Source organism: Glycine soja, chromosome 11 (assembly GCF_004193775.1).
Source record: "Glycine soja cultivar W05 chromosome 11, ASM419377v2, whole genome shotgun sequence".
Classification (NCBI taxonomy): Eukaryota; Viridiplantae; Streptophyta; class Magnoliopsida; order Fabales; family Fabaceae; genus Glycine; species Glycine soja.
In genome coordinates this window covers 7815339-7832723 of record NC_041012.1, presented here as the reverse complement: position 1 = coordinate 7832723, position 17385 = coordinate 7815339, and the positions used below count along the sequence as shown (strand labels likewise).

General features: G+C 34.8%; 2 protein-coding genes across 15 annotated transcripts; one reads left to right on the top strand and one right to left on the bottom strand.

Moving 5' to 3' along the window:
- Window positions 1-63: 63 nt before the first annotated feature.
- On the top strand, window positions 64-3381 carry LOC114376149 (U11/U12 small nuclear ribonucleoprotein 25 kDa protein-like). Of its 8 annotated transcripts, none has more exons than XM_028334112.1 (6): window positions 64-177; window positions 662-980; window positions 1869-2103; window positions 2187-2292; window positions 2514-2613; window positions 3090-3320. In XM_028334112.1, exons 3-6 carry the CDS (start codon window positions 1914-1916, stop codon window positions 3183-3185), a joined length of 492 nt encoding a protein of 163 aa, XP_028189913.1. In that variant the 5' UTR covers window positions 64-177; window positions 662-980; window positions 1869-1913; the 3' UTR covers window positions 3186-3320. The 8 variants fall into 8 exon arrangements, with proteins under 8 accessions (XP_028189913.1, XP_028189912.1, XP_028189911.1 ...); XM_028334111.1 differs by having other exon boundaries at window positions 662-1063; XM_028334110.1 differs by having other exon boundaries at window positions 662-1227.
- Window positions 3382-3913: 532 nt separating this feature from the next.
- Window positions 3914-16052, bottom strand: LOC114376138 (pre-mRNA-processing protein 40C-like). 7 transcript variants are annotated; one of them, XM_028334081.1, is made up of 17 exons: window positions 15877-16050; window positions 15600-15709; window positions 15397-15518; window positions 15144-15287; window positions 13664-14297; window positions 13399-13565; window positions 12994-13031; window positions 11992-12070; window positions 10069-10539; window positions 9415-9498; window positions 8606-8746; window positions 8426-8532; window positions 6189-6312; window positions 5730-5873; window positions 5253-5399; window positions 4684-4806; window positions 3914-4487 (listed from the first exon to the last, which is right to left on the bottom strand). In XM_028334081.1, the coding sequence occupies exons 2-17, from the start codon at window positions 15697-15699 to the stop codon at window positions 4170-4172; spliced, it is 2943 nt and encodes a 980-aa protein (XP_028189882.1). In that variant the 5' UTR covers window positions 15700-15709; window positions 15877-16050; the 3' UTR covers window positions 3914-4169. The 7 variants fall into 7 exon arrangements, 5 of the variants coding, with proteins under 5 accessions (XP_028189882.1, XP_028189885.1, XP_028189881.1 ...); XM_028334084.1 differs by having other exon boundaries at window positions 15397-15482; window positions 15877-16049; XM_028334080.1 differs by having other exon boundaries at window positions 15600-16050.
- Between the last annotated feature and the right edge of the window lie 1333 nt (window positions 16053-17385).

Sequence of the window (17385 nt, the reverse complement as noted above, 5' to 3'; positions counted from 1 at the left end):
TATTTGGATTTTCTATAGATAAAAAAAAAAAAAGAGGAAGGAAATGATATTTATTTTCGACCTAACAAGGAAGATGAAGTGTGCTGAAGGGGAAGAGGAAGAGAGCAGAAACTGGAGAAGAGAAGCCATAAAAAAATCACAGATCTAACCAAACTCCGATTTCGATTCCGATTCCGGGTACGTTCTCACTCGCATTTCGCTTATTTGATCGATAACTTTTTCAAACGGTGTCGTTTAAGCTACCGCAACCGTTGTGTTACCACTCCACGAACGTCCCTTTTTGTTTGTGTGGTCTTCAATTGTCTGTCACAAACATAGAGATGTTGTATCTGTGGCAGAATGTATTAGTTTCGTATTCATTGTTTCTGTGCACTTTGAACTTTGTATTGATTTTCTGCTCCTGGACTTAATATTGTATCATTGGGATATTGTTTATTTGATGGTTGGATTGATTTTTCGCGTCTGGACTTTATTGGGATATACTTCGAGCTTCGGTCATTGTTTTTGTTTGATCAAGATTTTGGATTATTTTGAAGCTTTCAAAATGGTAGAAATGCTTATTTTGATTAAGACTGCATTAAAGTTTTATTACTGCTGAGTTGTTTTTCTGGTTCTTCATTACTAAATCTCAATCGCAAACGCTTTGTTTGATGCTGGTTAGGAATAGACTACCAACAAGAGCAAACCTAAGGAGAAGGAATGTGCAGCTAGATGACTACCATTGTCCATTTTGTTCGTGTCATGAGGAGGAAGCGTCCCACATATTTTTTGGTTGCCAAAGAATAATGCCTTTATGGTGGGAGAGCCTTGCATGGACAGAGGTTGTAACTGTGTTCCTTGCATCACCTAGGGATCCAGAGAGCTCCATTTGCGGTGCACGCCGTTCTGGAAGTCTTCGATTAGGGTTTCCCACTCCTGAGTTGTAAGAGGCTTCGACGGTAGTGGCGCCGCCGCTTTCTGCGCCATGCCGTTCACGCGGCGTAATTGCTCTTCACTTACTTCAAGAAGATACTAACACACGCACGCACGCAAAATACAACACGTGTTTCACTCACCAGTGCCGGTCCGGGTTTTTGGTCCGGACCACATTTTTCTGGCCCGGCCCATTTCCTTCTTCGTTCAGCTTAATGATTTTTTTTTTTCAATTCCCAAATTAACGCCACAACTCTCTTTCTCAGTTCAATTGTCTTGAATTGTTGCTTGACAAACTAAAAAGCCTCTTTTCAGGTGCATTCTGCTGCTTAGATTTGAGCATGTGCGTAGATTTAGTGTAATTTCATCATGTTAATGTTCTATTCTAACACGTGTGTTTGGATAAGTGGATGCAGTATTTTGTAGAGAGTTGTGTATTTTTTTTTCCTGCACACAAAACTAGGTGAATTTTCACTTCAACTGGTCCATGATGTTCTATTATTATACAAATTAAATTGTTCATGTTTTCTGCATTCCAGGAAGCATTGTTGCAAAAGCTTCTTATCATTCAATCAGAGTGCTGCTATTCGTTTAAGATATTTTTCTTTAAACTGAAATCGGTGTATCCTTTGGTGCTGTGGGAAAATAAAATAAAAATTATTCTGTCCACTATTTGAAGTTCTATGCTTTAGAAACAAACAATTGCTACTCTACACAGACAAACATTTTGTGTGTTTCAAGGAACATGAGTCAAAGAAATTATTCTTTTTGCTCAATTTGGAGACTACCTGTTAGTTGGTGTGGTGTTGTGCTATGTTAGTTGTTGTTTGGTAATAATAAACAGTAGCCATTTTACTAATGTCTAGGTCCAAGAGAATATGTATTGTTGGATTTGAATACATGTACTTAAATTAAGATTGAAGGGAATAATGTTCCCTCGCCTCAATTGTATGCAGGCTGACCAAAAAGTTAGTTGTTTTGGAAAGCTTAGGAGCATAAACATGGAAGAATATAACAAGAGCAGCGTGAAGAAGGCAAGGTTGAACTCATTGCTGACAACCTTGCTAGATGATCCTATACTTTCTGATGTCCCCAAGAACCCAACTTTTGCAGATGTTGACACTCTCATCAACCTTGAATTGGGTAGTGCCATGCGCATTTCTGTCCTGAAATTGGATGGAACTACACTTGGTAATACTTGCATTACTATTCACTATTGCAAATTGAAAATTTTAAGCTATGATCTCTCTCACTAGTTATTTTGGTGGTGTAAGATGTGATAGTGATGAATTCAGCGACAGTCAAGGATTTGAAACTTGCCATCAAGAAGAAGGTAAATGACATGGAACAATCCAGCATGGGTCACCGCCATATTTCCTGGTGAGTTACAGTTTTCTTTTTCTCTCTATTCCATCGCCATTACTCCTTTCTCAAAAACAAGAAAGAAGTTAGTGAACCACTTTGCCGTGTTCCAGAAGCTACTGTTCATTAGAATAGCACTTAAAGTCAATGTTACAATATTTTATTTGATAGCAATAGTTCATCTCTGGAAATCCTGATTTTGTGCCAACTCAGTATTACAAAAACTTATGTAATTGTAGGAAGCACGTATGGGCAAATTATTGTTTATCATGCCATAACAACAAGCTCCTAGATGATAATGAAGCACTTCAAAATTTTGGTGTGCGGAATAATTCTCAGGTTTGCCTTTTGTGTTCTGCGTTCAAATTGATTTTGTATCTCTTCTCAGCTAACTCATTTTCTCTACATTAGTTTCTTTTTCCAATATTGGAATTTTAAGCATCACATATCCTTAAAAGGATCGTTCTTCCTATGGCATTGTTTTATTATACTCATTCTCGTATTTATGTTCAAACAAGTCTCCAAAAAAGCTATTGATAACCCCTTTTTTCAGAAAAATATATGGTTTGCTTGCATCTTAATTTGTTACATCATGTTAGCAAATAGGGCATGTCATTTCAAATAGAATTATATTGCTTAGTATAAAGAAATCTAGAATTTGAGTTCAAGAAATCAGTCCCTTTTCTATTCTTGTGTAATGGTATTTCATTGTTGAGTGTTATTTACAAATCTATGTTTAGTTTTTCTTGCCTTGTCCACTTATTGAATGACATCTTTAACAGAGTGTAATTTTATGGTATTATATTCCTGTGCAGGTTCAATTTGTCTCCTATGTCATGACAAAAGAATCTCGGAGGCACTCGAAGAGGAGAAAGCATCGTTTTTTTCATGGCCTTAATAAGCGTTCCTGATCAAAATGATGAATGATAGTAATTAAGGGGTCTAGATTAGTTCATTGATCAGGGTGTGTGAGCAAGAGTGACTTTAGAATTACATCAAATACCTTAAATTTTATGAAATTGAAATTCTATGAACTTATTCTTACATTTGTCCATATAAGGTGAGTTGGATAATTAAAAGAAAAAGAAAAACGAAAAATGTTGTGAATTATATCTTCTCTCCTAATAACAACTAACATTCCAACAAATTAACTTTTTTTGGATAAAAAAAAAACCTTACATGTGTATGTGTAAGTGATTGTAATGTTCACGTTCACAAGAGCTTAGAGGTACTTTTGTTACAAATGAAGATTTTGCGTGCGATCTCCTTCGACAAAGAGATTTAAGTTTGAAGATTCTGAAAACTTCGTTAGGTACCAATAGTTTTCAAAGCAAGGACTTTATCACATAAAACAAATACTAACTACACCTCATTCATTTTTTTACCTCCAAAATGTGAATATTTCAACATTTAAATTAATAACACAAGTAACATTCCAATTAATATTTTTTTGGTAAATTCAATTTAAATTGATTAATAACCCTAATATATGTAATAATTCAAATCAATTAAGAAGTTAAAGTGATAAAAATAAATTAGAAGATTAGTTTTATACTTTTTCATCTATATTCTTTATTAAGAAGTTAAAGTGATAAAAATAAACCACATGGAGAGGATATAATGAACTTTATTAATCTCATTTCAAAGACGGAACAAATTGATTTGAGAATTGAAAAAGGATATGGGGCACTGCCCTCAATGATACTTCTGCTCTCAAGAATGGTAATAGTATACAAATGCGGTCTGAGGAATGAGAGTAATGTACTAAACACAGTATTAAGAACTTAAAAAAGGTAATATAATTATGTTCTAATGTCAGGGCTTCAAACTAAAGAAACCTAATCTCTGGCATAGGAGAGAAGAGATAACTGTTATGACAAGAATTTCGAAAAGAATTATCTTCGCTCGTACGATCTCCCAGATTCAAATGGATGTTTGGAAGATTCTAGATAATTTCTACCTTCAGCATCTGTATGTTTCTCTTCCCTGGAATCATGAGATGCCTTTTGCCGCCGCAGCATATCCTCAGCATAGCGGCGCCACAATGCTTCTCTTTCTTTTCTTGGAACTTTGTTATATCTTGGATCAGATTTTAAAAGACGTTTAGCTGTAGACCAAGAATTAAGCACTGTTTTTCCATCGTCAGTTTCTTGAGATGCAGCATCAGAAGTCAATACTTCAGCTAAGAGAACTCTAAACTCGTGCGCACAACGCTGGTCAAACCACAATGGTCACGAGTGTTAAGAGTGGGACATACAAGTGCCACTGTGTCGCATTTACCACTGAAGAGCACACACATGTATATATATGTATATGGATGTGTGTGTGTGTAAGTAACCATAAAACACAGGCAATAATATAGCAAAAGAGAATGCCGTAGAAAACCACTAGCATTATATATTCACTTACTTCCTGAAGCATCTTGACATGTTCCCGAAAGAGCTTTTCCGTGTCCAATGGATCAAGATCAGGATTAGTTGCACGTCTTTGAGCATCCTTTTCTAATTTAGGCTTAGATTCCGTCCATGATACCTGAGAACATGAGTACACAAATGCCATTAATTTATAATTAATGAAAGAAAATAGGATAACGAATTTATTATCATTAACAGCAAATTCCTACCAACAAAGCAAATTACAAACAAGCAATCTTAATACAATTCAACCTTCAAGTGTTAGAAAGTAGAAACACACATTCCCATTAATCTAATTCTTATCTTTTTTTTTTTGAGTCTATCCCTCCTAATCTACTGAATGCAGTTTAGTCCTATTCATGATGGTACTGTATTGCATCTAATCAGAAACCGGTAGAATAAAGCTTCAAAGATATCAATACTCAACAAAAATGAAATTAATCCAAAGGGGATATAATTCTAATCTTTTCAGATTTTTTTTCTGGGGTTGGGGGGGACCACTTAAGTTGATTATTAGAGATGAAAATAATAAATGTAACCATACCACACACAAAAAATCTGTACCAGAGGGTCTTTGATTGTCTCCACAAGTAAAGCTTGAAATAAAGTAACTGCGTCCTTTCTTCGAATTTTTAGTCGCACCCTTTCCATTTCCTGTTCTTCTCTTTCCTTTCTTTTGCGCAGCTCCCGTTCTCTTTCCCTGAGCTTGTCCTATAAACAAGTTTCAACTTCAAGTATTTTGCTTCATAACCAATACAGATACATCACAAAAAAATGCATGAAAATGAGTTGCTGGGAGAACATCAATACACAAAAAAATCAACAAGCAAACTCAAACAATACCCATATTCCCATAATAAAAGTCACTACAACATACTTACAACATCTTCTGCCCACTAGGAACATAGAGCAGCAGCATGTTAAGGCACCAATAAATATAATAATAGGAAAAAAAAGGTAGATGACAGTTATTCTCTTTTCTATTTAGTAACTTATTTGTTGATTAAAAAAAAGCATTCATCATATATAACCAGCTAATACCTGCTCCTCCATTTTAGCTTTGGTCTCTCTTTCTGCTGCATGTTCAGCAGCTTTCAGTTCAGATATATACTCATTGAACAAAACTTCCCTATCCTCATGCCTCACACATTTATATCTTGGGTCATCCCTTAAATTTTCTTTGACCTGCATCAACAGAAGACTATAAATTAGAAGGTACATACCACAGAAAAGGTAAGACACGCCACATTCAAAAGTTACACACATGTACAAGTATACTCCCACTCATTTCTAAAAGGAGTTAAATAACAAACTATATCCTTGATTAACAATCCAAAGTTGAAGCTTGCTGTGAGAAAATAAGTTAAATTTTCTGAATGTGCTTCAGTGTTTTTTCCACCTAGCAGAATGGACTTAGCACTTTAAGACAAAATTTGTTTCAAAATCCTGCATCTAAAGAACAGAAAAGAATGTCAAAACTAATTCAAAATGCACCCATACCCTGGACCAACGGGAGTTAAAAGATATATCTCCTCGCTCTTTAAGCATTGACTTAAAACTGGCAGCAGCAGCTGCACGCATTGCTTGAGCCTTTTCTTCAGCAGCTTTCTTCAAAGGAAGCACTCTGAAACACAAATAGGAACCCCATCAACCAGCATTCAGTAAAAGTCTCATTTGATAAAAAAACAAAAAACAAAACCATCTACCATGCAAATTCAAAGAGTTCAGAGGGCATAAGGACACACCCACAGCGAATCCGAGAGTCTGTCATTAGCCTACTACCTGCTGACTCATGTTGCTTTCAAGGATTATCAATAGAAATCATTTCTCTGTCTAGGAAAAAGTTCAATATTAATGCAAATGAGGAACCAAACTAAAGCAGTACATATACACACAAAGGTAAGAACTCAGCCCAGTCGGATGTACCAAATTTGAATAACAAAATCAAAAGGATTGGCTGGAAAGATGACATTCAATTTGAACAAATTGTTGCATACAACAATTGTGCTGATGCTGGTGGAGAAAGAAAAAAAAATAGACACTGGCATGCAACAAATGCGACTTGATTTCTTCATCTCTATGCCTATTTGTTGTAAAGAAAATGAGCTACATTTAAATATAATTCCCCACTGTAGGGCATCCTTGGAAGAGAGGGTAGAATGTAAGGAAGGTTAACAAAGGAAATATTGCACTTGCACTCCCAGTTAACCGGTAGATTCTGTAGAGCCAAGAGGGTGGGGAAAAATCTCATTTGAAAAATATATATATATATATATATATATATATATATATATATAGAGAGAGAGAGAGAGAGAGAGAGAGAGCAGAGACCCACTCACTCCAAGCGTAACTTTTTTAGAGTTACTCCCCATCCTCATCATTCATTTTCTTAAAATCTAATGGTTGTAATAAGTAACTAATTTTAACCATTAGATCTTAAAAAAATGAATGGTGAGGATGAGAAGTAACTCTAAAAGAGTTACTCTTGGTGTAAATGGATCCCTCCTCACACATATATATAAAGTTGTATCAACTACCATGCAATGATTGATTATTTGCATCCCAAATTCTCAACCAATATATTTCCGCCTGTGTCAATTTAAGCTAAACAACCTTAACATTTTTCTCCTTTTAACACTATCAACCTGAAGGCCATAGATAGAAGAATAGCAAAAATCAAAATTCATTCTAAGCAGCAGCATGGATCCCATGAGTTTCGCAGTAGATCAGTAGATGGTATCTTAGTTCCTAGATAAGTACTTAATATAAATTAAGACATCAACATAATAACATGTATAGGTTCATTGAATTCCTTTGACAAAATATTGAAATTTCAACTGATAAAAGACACTTGGATTTCAGTAATTAGTGTTACATAAAGCACAACATTGAATACTGTCATCAATCATCACACTTTTGAGGTTGTTAATCACCCAGTAAGTTTCGCAGTAGATCAGTAGATAGTATCCTAGTTCCTAGATAAGTACTTACTATAAATTAAGACATTAACATAGTAACATGTATAGCTTTATTGAATTCCTTTGACAAAATATTGAAATTTCAACTGATAAAAGACACTTGGATTTCAGTAGCTTCAGTAATTAGTGTTACATAAAGAACAACATTGAATACTGTCATCAATCATCACACTTTTGAGGCTGTTAATCAACCCTACCCCATATTCAGACTAGTGACTTCCAGCATCATCTTTCATATTTCTATGTCAACAGATTTTGCATTTGCCAATATTATTGCAAATCTGCAACATGATATTTGTACTGTATCAAATAGTGGATACTTTGTGGATAATTCAATCTCCTGTTTGCCACTAAACTGAAGGAAGCATTACAACCATAATTCAATTCAAAAACATGCCTATTAAGAGAAATTAACCAAATATCAGCCTTCTCTATTTTGTGTGCTCAACATACATGATAAATGATCAGAAAAACTAAATGAACTATTAGATTTCCATGTTAAGAATGACATAGATACAAATACAGATTTCCAGTCATAAAACCTCCACAAAAGCATTCATATGACGTGTATCATTGTTTGATGTGACAGACCAACTCGGCTTCCAGGCTAGGAGATCCAAAAGCATGACCAGTGTGAAAATTAACAAATCAAATAAGTAAAAATATGATGGGGAAGGATGCTGCTTATGTGAAAACATCACATGCAAATAAAATGACAGAAAGCTAAAAGGAATATCCTATCAAAATGCAAAGCGGCACCTTTCATTCAATAGGTGCTCTTGTTCCTTGCGGTCCAATGCCTCAAACCGTGGATCATTTCTCCATTTCTTCCGGAAAGTTTGATAATCAGTATTGTAATTAATATCCTGAAAAAAGGGAAGATAGATTTTACAACGGAACAATAAGTATGAATGAGCATCAAAATGAGGTGATATTAACTTCTGAGGCTTCATCCAGTAACCGCTTAAATCCTTCAATTGCAGCCTTCTGTGCAGCACGTTTTTCTTTACGTTCTTCTTCTGCACGAGTTTTAACATAATGCTCAAACAAGGATCTCCTAGCAGAATAACTTGGGATGGCCTGTAATAACAGATTAAAATTAAAATAAAATGTGGATGACAACATAAACAAGCCAAAACGTGAAAAGAAAAAACATTAAGATACAAGGAAATGCAATGTTGGGTGTAAGACATCTAAAAAGAACAGACAATTTTAAACCTAGGTGCATTGTCTGAAAAAAAATTCCTAGCTTCTATGCATATCCATCAGAGAAATTTCCCTGAAGAAACCATGGACAGACAACCACAAGGAAGCTATAGAAGATAATCCTATTCCATAAATTCTGTTACCTCCCCCCCTCCCAAAAAAAAAAAAAACAGTTAGAAGTAGCAAGTTCTTAAAAATTGAAAGTAGCAAATTCTTACAAAAAGGTAGATATAAATATAATATTAATATGGCTCCTATGCTGAAACATCTATATACATGGAGAAAATTTGGAACTTTCTCTTAAATCCATTACACTCAATCAGGTGATGTACAAAAAATTAGAATTAATTCCACATAAAAGGCATAACCACAAAACGGACACCACTCCAGACATCATACAGCATGACAGAATTAAGACAAAGTTGATAGAAATCCCAGCATTGAACAAAAGTACAAGTGTACAACTTGTGCATGGCCTATTATTATAAGAGATCCACTGTTTCCCAATCAAAATATATAAAAAAAAAATAGTTTCATAAAACCTTAAAACGTGGATCAAATACTATCTTTGGCAATTCTTTCTCCCACTTTGAGAATGGTACCACTCCTCGCTCCTTAAGCATCTCCTACAAAATTCACAGGCACAAATAAACACGGTATTAGATATAAACTAAGGAACATTTGAGAGTGCATCATAGTTCATGGTGTATTGCTTACACAGAGCAGGTTTAAATACGACATGAACACAATTTTATTCAGTAAATCTTATAAGTTTTATAGTTATGTAAAAATGCAGTAACAAGGGATTCATTTTGTAAGTGATATTTAACATGGCAGTTGTTACACCGGTAAGACAAATGAGAGGAAAGATTGATTCTATTCAAGACAAAACAAGGGTTCAAGCCAGGACCCAAAGTAGGAGAACACAAAATAAGATGAATACGAGTATGTGAAATGGTGCAATAGATAATTTAATTAAATAGAAATATGCAGCAATTTAACAATCTTCCATAAAATATAATCTGAGGATGGAAGAAAAGCAAAAGGGGTGGCCGGGAGGCACATTTCATATGATAATTTTGACGCAGTTAACAATCTATAATGAAATCAGTGCAGGAGGATCATGATTCCTCATTACAGAAACAAAGACAACGCGGGAAAGAACTACATCAGCTCAAAGAAAGAAACAAATATACCTTAAATTGAATGATGCACTCCTCCTTCGAAGGCCCATTATCTTCATCTTCAGAATCTGAGGATGTATCAGAGACATTAGCATCACCATTAGTATCTTTTGCTTTATCTTTGTTATTATCTACTTGCAAGCCCTTAGCTGTAGAATCAACTGTTTTTGAACCATTTGATTCAGGTCCTGTTTGTACAGATGGGGCAGGAATAGAAGAGGAAGCAACAGGTGTTCCTGAGTCCTGCAATTTCTTCTTGATCAAATCCAAAGCCGATGGCGAGTTCTGTAGACTAGAGGGTTTAAGAGCAGCAGCATCACGACCACCAGTATTAATAGCAGGAGCATTCAGAGTAACCATTCCTGACCCTCTATCGGACAATACATTAGTATTTGAAACTGACATTAAATGATCTTTTGTAACATCACCATCCTGCTTCTTTTTCAATTCAGCCACCTCATTTGGGATTTGCCAGCAGCTAGTCTAACATAGAACAAAAGGACAAAAAAATAAACAAAGTGAATAACAGAGAAATAGTGTGTGTGTGTGTGTTAACTGTACATGTACATTAAATACAATTTAGAAAAAATAACATTTTGAGATCGGGTGAATATATTTCCTATTTAGATTTTGCTGTCCAAAAAAAAAATATTTCCTATTTAGAAACCAAAAGAATGCCTAATGTGTTGATAGAATGACTTATTAACCAATATTTCAATTGATGTTCAAAAATTGGAAGTGTCAACAATAAAAGTAGGAGACAGCATGCTAATAAAAAATCCCAGAAAGGTTCTCACATAGAAAAGTGTCTATGTTGTAAATCAGAAATAACTCTTACGCTGTTCCAGAACATAACTTTCACATGAATCTGTAATAAATCATTTTGTTAGTTCTATCAATTGTCCAAACAAAAGAACAGACCTCTGGGATATAAAAAAAGCCTTCAACTATACTATATTACTATCAGAACTCCTCTAATTTCCATTGTTACTGCTAGTACCAAGAACGGTTTGCACATGTCTAACACACACCCACACACAAAAGATCTATGGGCATGAATCATGGATGATTTGCAGGTCCATTTGTGGAAAAAAATGACTTAAATATGTAAAATGGGGGTTGACAAGGATCATATTCCTAAACTCTCCTTTCCTTTGAAGCTAAAGCTATTAGATGGAAGCCCAAGAATGATTTTCTCTCCCTAAAAATGTTATCCAGCATGCAAACCCTGCATGCAACAAGAAGCACTGCTAACACAATATCATAGTGAAGCCAAGAAAAACTATCCTACACCAAATCAAGTGAAGTGGTAAAAGCAATCTGCTTCAACCAAATCAAATTAAATAACTTGTATTTTCCTTTTCTTTTCCTTTCTTTATGATCAAACATTGAAAAAAAAAAGACCTTTAAATGGATTTATTAAAATTTTGGTTTTCAAAATATTTCAATGAATTTTGGCACATTGCTTCAATTCCATGTAGACATGTAGTCAAATCAATCTGCAGGAAAAAATGCTTACTTCTTGTTGTTCCTGTTTCTTTCACAAATTAAACTTATACTAGAGTAGTTTGTAACCAATTTTTTAAGTTCCTAAATCTCGCCTATGGACATCCCATATAATATCAAATGGAAAAGAAACATTATTCCTGCTTTCCTCATATCTTTTCAATAATACTACACCAGCTAATAGAGGTTAATAATAATGATAACATAAAGCTGTAGAGTGAAACAAGGGAAAGAAGAAATAACTTGTCACAGCAATGTAAATAACAATTTAGAAAATGCATAATTACAAACAGGGAACAGAGAACATCATTTTAGAATGTAACTAGGTAGGTCATCCTAGAAAGACAAGAACTCAAGGAGACTGGCAGGACAATAAGACAAATAACTGAAATAACAAAGTTGATTGTCTCATGAATATAGGAACCATACCTTGGTCCGATTGTTGTAGTAGTATTTTTTTCCATCACTAGTGGAGACCAACCGCCAATCAGTACCAGGCAAATCCATCCTATTAAAATTAAAAATGACAAAAGGTGAGAAGGTAAGATTATAAATCAAAGGTTATAAATAACACAAACTTTTAAGACCCAACAACATACAAATAACATTATGCTACCGAGACAAAGGAAATTATAAATGTAAGTGAAAATACATAAAGGCCATCTAACCCATGCATAAAGAATCTGATTATGCCCGATACTGTAGCTAGACACTATATTTAGTTAAAATTCTAGCAATTATGATTTCTTTGCAGTCCAACAGTGTTGATACCAAAATTTCCTTCGAACCTTATTAATTTGTTAATAGGAACATCAGACCCTTCCACACCAATCAATCCATATCTCTATACTTAAACATAAGGCATTTAACTTTCTTAAGAATATTGGTTGCAGTGAATTCAATTCTTCAAGAAGTATAATTATAAAGCCACATTTAACCTATGCTTGGGTGGAGAAAAAAAATGAAATTTGAAAATTTATCTTATTTGATTGAAGATAAAAGTTAAAAATTTTCATTTTTTCTCTTCATGTTTTCTCTCCAATTCAAAATATTGAATTTCAAATTTTCTCACCTCTTTCATTTTCTTTCCTTTCATCCAAACAATCAATGTCCAAACAAAGGGTTAAAGTTTAGCACCCACATATTCACAAAAGATAGTACATAAAAATTGGTATCATTTAACCCTCACTCCCTTTATTCATTTTAAGTATTTGGAGAGAGGACCAGGGGGATAATACCAGTTGACTGTCATCCCCTTTCCTTACTACACAAGGCATAGAATTAAAATACTAAATATAAAATTGAAAGACACTTTTTCAATGTCAACAGGAAAAATAGGAAAAAAGAAGTATATTAGGAGTTAGTGCAAGATGAAAAACAACATGTCCAAAAAGATAGTTATTGTAACCAGAATATACGCAATGAACTTACATTGAAACTGGAATGGGCTGAGCAGAAACTTGGTGAGACTGCAATCCAAAATATCAATAAAAATGAATTAAAAAATATATATATAAAGGAATCATAAACACTCCTACATGTGATAGTAGGCAGCTTTGGATAGTAGGAAAGACATTTAAAATGATTTTCTACAGTTACATGTAACAGTTTCAGTCCACAAATATCTATTATCCGAGGTTTTTACCATTGGTTAGGGTATCCAATATTCTTATCTACAATAATTAAATATTATATACCGATAATATAAAGTATACTAAAGAATTTTTGTGATAATTGGAATTATAGTCAATTTAATAAAAAGAATATTATTATTTAGTGATGCAGGACATAATAAGGTATAAGATCTGCCAAGAATACAGGTCTAAGTATCAGTACCTCCCCTTTAAAGCCAGCAGGTTTATCATATGTTGATTCTCCTGTCACAGCATTGTAATAGTATATAATTCCTGCTTCAGTCTTGTGGGCTGTCCAGGCATCTAATTGATCGTTATTAGCAGCATCCTCATTGACAGTGTCAACGGAATTTAATTTCTTCTTATCATCTACAACCACAAGAACAACAAGGTTAGGAATGACATTTCTATTGCATGTCAATGAGAAAAAACATTTCGGAGGAGCAGTAACGTTGCATTGTGCATACCAGCAGGCCCTGAAATAACTTCTGTTTGCAAAGCAGTTGTTCCCCTCAGCTGATGACTAGAAGAAGGTGTAGAAGTGCCACCAGCAGCACCCACAGGTGTAACACCAGGAGGTTGAGAATCAGGTATCGGAACAGCAGGGAGAGCAACACCACGTGCTGGAAATGGAAAGGGACCAGGAAAAGGAGCAGGGTATTGAAGATATGGTGGCCTAAGTACACCACTCATCTGTGGGGGCTGTAACCAAAGTCCCTGAGGGGGAGCAGCCATGGCAGGCACAGATGGATAGGGTAAGCCTTTCTGAGGGGCGGTAGGATCTGATGCAATGGCTGAAGTTGGCATGTTTGGTCTCAGTAATGCAGCTGGAGAAGAATCTGTGCCTGTGGATGGAGCAGCAGGATTGGAGGATATTATTGCAGATGATGCTAATCCAGGAGGGCCAGGATTCCCTTGAGTAGGCATTACAGGAAGCACGGGAAAAGACATGGCAGTTGGCATCCATGAAGTAGCTGGGCGATAATTAGGGTCAGAGGGTGGAGGCATTATGGATGTAGAAGTATGAGCAGGGACAGAATGTGGGATACTTGACGCAGATGACAATTTACCAACATCCTGTGCAACAGAATCTGGCATGTTCTGCAATAAGCAAGTAAAAGTAGGAGGAAATAATCATTGTTGAGATTTTTTTTCTGTTAAAACCACTGCTGCACCAATTACACGATGCCAATGCTCATCACAAGAACACTACATGATATCCATTTTTCATTTAAGATTGTCAGAGTGTACCTATATCACACATCAGAATACAACATCATTTCTTCGTTATCCACTATTGCATGAAAATGTAGTATAGAAGTAACACATAGCATGTAACCAACCAAACCTCTTCACTATTATATCATCAGAGTCTTGTGTATATTAAAGTTGCTGGCGTCCTACAGTTTGAGCACATTTCATTTCACTTAAGGCTTAAGCACATATGCTGTACATACTAGGCCCAGTTTTGGACACTTAGTTCACTGTGAGCATTTAAAAGTCGTTATCATTCGTGTTTGAGTAGGTTGAAACATGAAAGTGAAATGGCATCAAAATGAGGGGAGGTACAACTGAAGCAAGGAATTGAAAGATTTTGGTGTTTAATCATAACTAATTGTTGCTTGGTACCAGGAGGAAAATCTCATTTTCAATTCAGTTTCATAATAGAGGGTGGAGCATAAAGGAGTTGCACTCCTGACTCCACCACTTTCAACTGTCCCATATTGTTGTTTAGGGTTTAGGGTTTATTAATCTTCATATATTGTTGTCAAACTGATCAAGTGTCAGGTAATCTTCATTCCAAATTTTCCACCCATTCAAACAATCATATCCTAAAATTTTGACAAATTTCCTAATATATGGAATCACTCAAACGTATTCCCTTCTCTCCAATCAATCTCACCAAATTGCACTCTCTTCAGTTTAAAGTAAGAGTACGGGGCTTACAGTGCTAGATTGTGCATGCTGTTGGTTGCTAGAAAAAATGGCACCACTTTGGGGAATATTATATGAAAATGAAGGAGCAGCATGTAAAGAGACACCTGGAGGTTGAACAACCATGGGATTCACTGCAGAATTGGATTTCATCCCCTGCATTAAAAAAATAACAAATATAACCAATAGAGTGGAGAGATTGAAATACAACATCACATCACCATAAACCTAACACTAGAAACAAATAACTCGGTACTATACTAACAGGATGCGTCGATGACTGTTGAGAACTTCCGGAAGCGTTAACATTCTGAAGCATGCCGTAAGCGAATGGCGGTGCCGGTGCCGGAGCTACAAACGCGGTTGCGTTAAATAATTTTGCATGAGCTGTTACTTTAACTGATTCAGTAGGAATAACATTCGACGAATTAAAATCATAAAGAAAACGTAAAGGTGCAGTAGGTTTACCAGTAGAAGGAGTTGTATGAGCGGAAGAAGCCATGGGAAGAGGCGTTTCACCAGACACTGGTGGCTGCGACTCCTGCGGCAACCACGCCGGTGAAGCCATTGAAACCGATCTGCGGTCAGAACAATCGGCGACGGCGGAAACACGGCAACGAACGAGAATTTTGGCAAAGGCGAATCGTAATTTATAAGGCGACAGACATAGGGATGCGAAATTCGATATAAAGCAATTAAGGAATGAAATGAACAGAGCAGAGAGAGAGAGGGAATGATAACGAACCAGAGTGAGAGTGTGGAGTTGAGAGCAAAGAGAGGAGTGAGTGAGTGTTTCGAGTTGGAACTTGTTGGAAGGAAGAAGAAATAGGTTGGTGATGCTATGTATGTTTAGAGTTAGGTTAGGGCTAGCTTAGCTTACTTCCTCGAACCATTTGCGATTCCACCATTCTGAGTGCACCGCCCGGTCAATATTAAAAAAATTAAAATTATATGTGTATATATTATATATAAACATATAATTAATATTATTTGATGGACAAAAATCAAATCTATAGTTTCATACTCCAAAATAAAAAATAGCATTAAAGTTAATAATACAAGTGAAGTGAAATGTATTAGTAATAAAGAGAGTGTAAATAGTAATTACCTAAATTAAAACACAAGTCCAATTTTCAATAAACAAAAAAGGTGCAGATAAATTTTTTATACTTTTGTTATTTTTTCTAAGGTGCATAGCTAGTTCAGCGGTCAGGTCATCGGGTTTCCACAAAATCGGCCTAGTTTGGTCGAACCATTCGGAATCATATGCATGAACAGTCTAATAGTGAAATTGATCCGGTTATGTCACCGGATCCCGATTGGACCGGTCCGACGGACTGAACTGGATTTCACAACTGTAGACTTTACTATTGTAGTGTGAGAGATATATATCGAAAAGGTGAGTGGGAAAACTTACTCGAGGCAATACTCAGGCAATACCTTAGATTCAAATTAAGTACGATCACTTCATGAGTGAAACTCACGGGAGTATGCTCATTGAAATATGCCCCATCATGATTAAAAAGTAATTTCCTTTAAAGATGTTATCTCTTATTCATTAACGCATTATAAAGTAATTATTAAGAAAATTAATAATTTTTCATATAATAATGTGATTAGTTGATGATAAACTATATTTAACTAGTAAGATTAGATCAAACAAAAGAGATTATTGTTCATGCTTCGATGAATGAAAATATTTTTAGAAAATAAAAAATAAGGACAAATTTAGTTGTTGAAAATAATAAAATGATTTAAAAAATGTCCTAAAAGTCGCTATGTTGTTAACTTGAATTTTAAAACTTGATTTTTTGTTGTCATTTTATTGGTCTCAAAAAATATGTTAATTTGTCACCTAAGTCATAATTTTTTGAATTTTGGACTATAATGAGTGACAATTACACTTTCATTTTTATAAAAAAATACAATAAATTTTCATAAAATAATTTTAAAGTTTCTTATCATATTTTTTTTTCATTTTTACTTCACAATAAATAAATACTAATGGTAAAAGTGTGAACTGATCTAAGTTAGATGATAAATAAGGATATAATTAACAAAAATGTTATTTTAAACTTTGAAAATGACAAATAAATAAATAAAATTACAAAATCAACAATTAAAAAGAAACAAAGGAGTAAGTCCAACCTAAAATAATTTTACTTAAAATTAAATTTTAATAAAAAAAATCAATTTACAAAATTCCCATCACTCAATTCAACATCAAGAAGGGGGCGAATTTTTTAAAATATTT